The 5,840-nt window shown below is 42.8% G+C and overlaps 1 protein-coding gene across 2 annotated transcripts in view; it reads left to right on the top strand.

The window, feature by feature from the left end:
- The window catches only part of Prkx (protein kinase X-linked), a 31,246-nt gene that overhangs the window by 21,009 nt on the left and 4,397 nt on the right, over positions 1-5,840 (top strand). For both annotated transcript variants that reach the window (XM_031364780.1, XM_031364773.1), the window contains exons 4-5: positions 1,614-1,733; positions 3,429-3,524. In XM_031364780.1, coding sequence (XP_031220640.1) covers positions 1,614-1,733; positions 3,429-3,524 — 216 coding nt within the window. The remainder of the gene's footprint in view (positions 1-1,613; positions 1,734-3,428; positions 3,525-5,840) is intronic.

Genomic DNA, 5,840 nt, shown 5'->3' with positions numbered 1-5,840 from the left:
AAATCCACCTGCCTCTGCCTCCCAAGTGCTGGGATTAAAGGCGTGCGCCACCACCGCCCGGCTCAAAAAACGTTTCTTGATGAGATACTGGAGAGAGAAATTCTCACCATTCTGGAAATTTTTCTCCCCAGAAATGAGCTTGTTGGCACCCAAGCGGGAAGACAGTAGGCTTACAGAGAAGTACTGGCACAGCAGAGTTGATGAGGAGAAAGGTCATTTTATTTTTTTATTTCTTTGATTTTTGACACAAGCCCCCTGATTCCACCACTTGGGAGACAGAGGCAGGTGGATCTCCGTGAGTTTGAGGCCAGTTTGAGATATACAGAGCAAGTTGCAGGACAGCCAGAACTACAAAGAGAGACCTTGTCTCAAAATACACAAAAACTCTGAAGTCCTGATCCTCCTGCCTCCGCCTCCATGCTATGCTGGAAATTGAACCCAGAGTCTACTGAACACCAATCATGTGCTATACCGACTAAGTTACATCCCTAGCCCTTATCACTAATGTTAAAAATGATTAATACTGCCTATTGATTTACTCACCTCTCATCTTCTCCTTCCCTAATATTCTTTCCACTGCATTTAGTTTTATTTCTTTTTAAGTGTTTTTATTTTAAGTTATATGTCCCTGTATATGTGCATGCAAGTACAGTACTGGCTGAGGACAAGAAACGATCATTGGATCATCTGTTAACTAAATTAAGTGGAAGTTAATGCTTGTAAGTAAGACATTCAGCAAAGAACTTGCCGTTACAGGGTCAGTTTATGTGATGAATATAGATGGAGCAACTAGGGGTAGGTGGTGGTCTATGCATATAATCCAAGGAATAGGCAAGTTTGAGGCCAGCCAGGGCCAAAAAAAAAAAAAAAGAAAGAAAGAAAGAAAAAGAAAAGAGCCTAGAATCAGGAGTTGTATGTTGTTGTTGTATGTATGCTGAGTGTTTGGACAAATATCTGTCATGGTGTGTGTAGGATTCACAGGGCAGCCTTTTACACTCTGTTCTTTCCTACATTTCACTCCCCAGACAGGATTTTTCTGTGTAGCCCTGGCTGTCCTGGAACTCACTCTGTAGACCAGGCTGGCCTCAAACTCAGATATCCACCTGCCTCTGCCTTCTGAGTGCTGGGATTAAAGGCATGTGCCACAACCACCCAGCTTCTACCTCTTCTGTAGATTGATCTTAGACTTGTATAATTTACCAGCTAAGCCATATTGAATACCCAAAGTTTGGATTTCTTTAGTTTTGTGGAACATGTTTATATACCTAGGCCCATAGGCCAGTCTGATATGGGAAATCCTTCACTGAGCCCCTTCCCAGGGGATCTGGATTGTGTCAGTTGACAGTTAAAGCTCACAGCACAGCTTCCATCTGCCCATGGTGACTATGACTTGTGCCTCTTTCACATCACGGAATCTTATAATTGTCACATCACTGATTCTCAAAAAATTTTAGATTTGGGAGCATTTTGGTTTCTTTCAGTTAGAAATGTTCAACCTATATGGCCATATGTTAAATTTTTGCACAGTGGCCACACTTGCAGTATGGTCTTTATCGCTGTATCTTTTAGCATCTTCCAGGTTTCATGGGTTCATGCTTTTGTTACCCCCACAGGACATGGACTCTCTGTGGGACACCAGAATATCTCGCCCCAGAAGTCATTCAGAGCAAAGGTCATGGAAGAGCTGTGGACTGGTGGGCACTGGGCATCCTTATATTCGAGATGCTATCTGGGTGAGTGACCCTCCTAATAGACATATCTGCATACACGGCGTCTCCTTCACACCGTATGAAGAACCTTCGCATCCCCCTTTTATTATTCTGCAGATACTTGGCATATGGATACATTCACATACCCTACTGTCAAGATTGAAGGGTGATTGGGTGTTTAGTTTGCTTAAACAAGACTTTAAATTTTCATAGACATCCATAGTTCCTTATGTATAACATCCATCTTCTTCATGTGGTGGACACCCCAGACTAAGCAGTACCCAAGGTGAACAAATGACACTAATTGGAAACAGCTTTGTAAGTAGTGATGGAAAAGCAGATGAGGGAGGCAAGGTTGGGTTGTTTTTTCACCCTAAATTCCCTCTCTTGGCAATGTACAAGGTACAGGAGTGATGGGCTCTGTTTCTGTCTCCCAGTTGATGGGAAGGTTGGTTGTTCCTGAGGGTTACTGGTATCTGTAGAGGCAAGTATACACCTGATAAAAATTGTGTAAACATTGAAAGCAAGATGCCCACAGATCTAGGTATAACTGGGGGAGTGTGGAGCCAACACCATGGCAGAGTTATTGGCTCCTCTGGAGAGGTGACAGTTTTCCCAGCCCCAGGGGCTTTTCTCTGGTACTGAAATAAAGGAAAATTCATCCTTTGGTAGATCCAGCCAGGTAGAAAAAAAGCTTGAAGGGGGATTTTACTAAAATAGTGGGTGATCTGTCAAGAGAAAGAAAGCATCTACCTACCCACCCACCAGTCATCCATCTACCCACTCACCCACCCACCCATCCATCTAATAACCCAACCATCCATCTATCCACAAGTCTATTCACCTACCTAATGCATTAATCCACCCACCCATCCATCCATCTATCCACTCTTCCAGATCCTGGAGGTGCCAGGTGTGCTTGGCTTTTGGAGCCCCATCACCCCCATCTCCACAGGGCTTCTGTGAGCCTGCATCTCTTTTATTGCTTGTCATGAGGTCACGGTCATTGCATTTAGGGTCATCTGCATCCAGGGTGTGCTCATGTCAAGATCTGTCACTCATTCTCGAGGCAGAGACCCTAGATGCAAATGATGTCACAGTCATGTGTTCTGAAAAAATATGCACATATTATGTGTGTTTATAATCCATGAAGTATATTTTCTTAAAAATTTACAAATATAAAATTACATTTATTTATATACATATAATTTATAATATATAACAATTTATAATATATATATATATGATATCTGTAGAGTCTAGTATACACCTGATAAAATTGTATAATCATATATACACACACATGTGTATATCTATGTGTATATACACACACAAGAGAATGTTTTAGAATCAACAGAAAATTATTTTTTCACATTGAAGTGATTGTGAAGAAGAGCCTGGGGTCCCAGTGTTTTGAAGAGTACATCTCCAGTAATCTAACTTCTTCCCACTAAACCTGGCTTCTTGAAGGTTTATAACAATCACTTACACCCCCTGCTGGAGAAGAAGGTATCAACTGAAGTTTTTTGGGGGCCATCAGGACCCTCCATGCTGTCCCTTTCCTCCTGTGGCTATACTATTTCCTGAGATCATCTGTTTCCCATCTGTCTTCAGATGGCCGTGTTACCAGTTATCAAGCAGTGGAGCCATTTGACACAAAATAGATATCATTCTGTATTTTAGCTCTCTACTAAATATCCATGCTTCTCTCTGTGACAGGTTTCCCCCATTTTTCGATGACAACCCGTTTGGGATTTACCAGAAAATCCTTGCATGCAAAATAGATTTCCCCAGACAATTGGATTTCACCTCTAAGTAAGTGCACTCCCGGTTTCCTGCCCTGCCCCCATGTCTACTTTCAAAGGTGTGTGAAATCACACTGCAAGCACATACTGCTTCCTGGCAAGCTGAATCAGTGCAGTTCTGTCAGTCATTAGTTTCTACCAGGAAGGGAAAACGTTTCAGGTATTCTCATGTTACTGAAATTTTATATTCAAAAGGCCTGCTACATATCTCATTTCTTTTGAGATGGACAGTGTTGAAATTAACCAGTTGTGTAAGCAATCAGTTTGTCCATCCATCAGTCCTTTCCTCTATTCATCTATCTGTTTATTTCATTTATTAGTTATTAACTAGTTTATTGAGACAGGGTCTCAGTTTATAACTCTAGCTAGCCTGGAACCAGGCTAGCCTTGAACTCATAGATATGTGACCCCTGAGTGATCCCTGGAACCAGGCTAGCCTTGAACTCATAGGTATGTGACCCCTGAGTGCTGAGATAAAAGGTATGCACCACCATACACAGCTTCTTTATAAACTTTTTAACTTGTTTTAACTTTTCTTTGAACTGTTAAGAAGGGCTTAGTGGAGAAGTTAGTTTATTGGAGGTAGGACCTTGAAGGAGACAGTGGGCCCTAGGTTCTTCTTCATGATCATTTCCATATGTAAATATAGTATTTTTTATTAATTTTTTGAGATAATTCCACACACACATATGATGTGTTTTAATGGCATTGGTTTATTTACTGAGCTTATTTACTCCTCATGAATGAATCTCTCTGGTACCACGAGTTAATTTTTCTTCATTATTTTTCTTTTTTTCTTTTTTTACTGAAATTGTACATATAGAGAATTCCTTTTTATTAATCATTTTATTTGTTTACATTTCAAATGTTATCCCCCTTCCTGGTCTCCCCTCCATGAACCTCCCACCCCATCCCCCTCCCCTTTGCCTCTAAGAGGGTACTCCCCGCTCCTCCTACTCCCACCTCATCCCTCTAGCATCCTCCTCCTCTGGGTCATCAAGCCTCCACAAGACCAGGCACCTCCCCTCCCACTGATGCCAAATGAGGCAGTCCTCTGCTATATATGTAGCGGGAGCCATGAACTGACCCACATATACTCTTTGGTTGGTGGTTTAGTTCCTGGGAGCTCTGGGTGGTCCAGTTAGTTGGTGTTGTTCTTCCTGTGGGGTTGCAATCCCCTTCAGCTTTTTCAGTCCATTCCCTAACTCTTCCACTGGGGTCTCCAGGCTCAGTTCAATGGTTGGCTGTGAGTATCTCTATGTCTCAGAGGACAGCAATTCCAGGCTCCTGTCTACAAGCACATCTTGGCATCAGCAATAGTGTCATGGTTAGGTGTCTGCTGATAGAATGGATCACATGATGGGACGGTCTCTGGATGGCCTTTCCTTCAGCCTCTGCTCCATTTTTTGTCCCTGCATTTCCTTTAGACAGGAGCAATTCTGGGTAAAAATTTTTAGATGGGTGGATGGCCCCATCCCTCCACTGGAGGTAGTCTCTTCAGGTTCTGTCTCCCTGCTGTTCTGTATTTTAGCTAATTTCATCCCCATTGGGTCCTGGGAGCCTCTTGCATCCCTGGTGTCTGGGACTTTCTAGTGGTTCCCCAAGCTCCCCAACCCCACTGCAACTTATTTCTATCCATTCTCCTGGCCCTCTGGACTTCTCTTCTGTCTCCTCCCATACCTGATCCTGCCCTCTCTTCTTTTTCCTCCCCTTCCCCTCTCCCACCCAGGTCCCTCCTTCCCTTTGCCTCCTATGATTATTTTTGTTCCCGTTTCTATGTGGGATTAAAGCATCCACACTTTGGCCTTCCTTCTTGTTAAGGTACATATGGTTTGTGAGTTGTATTGTGGGTATTCTGAGCTTTTGAGCTAGTATCCACTTACCAGGGAGTATATACCATGCATGTCCTTTTGGGTCTGAGTTACCTCACTCAGGATATTTTCTAGTCCCATCCATTTGCCTACAGAGTTCATGAAGTCAGATTTGAGCATTTTCTAACCCTAATAAGCCTTGGTTTCCAATTGTTTATTTTTTTTCCTTTAGTTAGTTAGGCAGCAGGGTCCTACATAGCCCAGAACTTCTGATCCCTTTCCCTCAGCCTCCTGAAGGCAGGGTGACAAACAGACTTGTGCCCTCAGTATCTAGGGTATATGATGCAATAGGTGAGATCCAGGGCTAGGTGAAGACTGTACTCACTGAGTATAAGAACTCAACCATCTGAGCACCAAGCACTCTGCCACTGAGCTAAGAACATCCTTTTCACTGAGCTATAGTCAGTCCCTGCTGGATAGTATCATAGGTTCTATGGATTGCAGGGTATTTAGGT

This window comes from Mastomys coucha, chromosome X, assembly GCF_008632895.1.
Source record: "Mastomys coucha isolate ucsf_1 chromosome X, UCSF_Mcou_1, whole genome shotgun sequence".
Lineage (NCBI taxonomy): Eukaryota > Metazoa > Chordata > Mammalia > Rodentia > Muridae > Mastomys > Mastomys coucha.
Note: the sequence above shows the minus strand (reverse complement) of the source record. Positions and strands in the feature narration are given on the sequence as shown.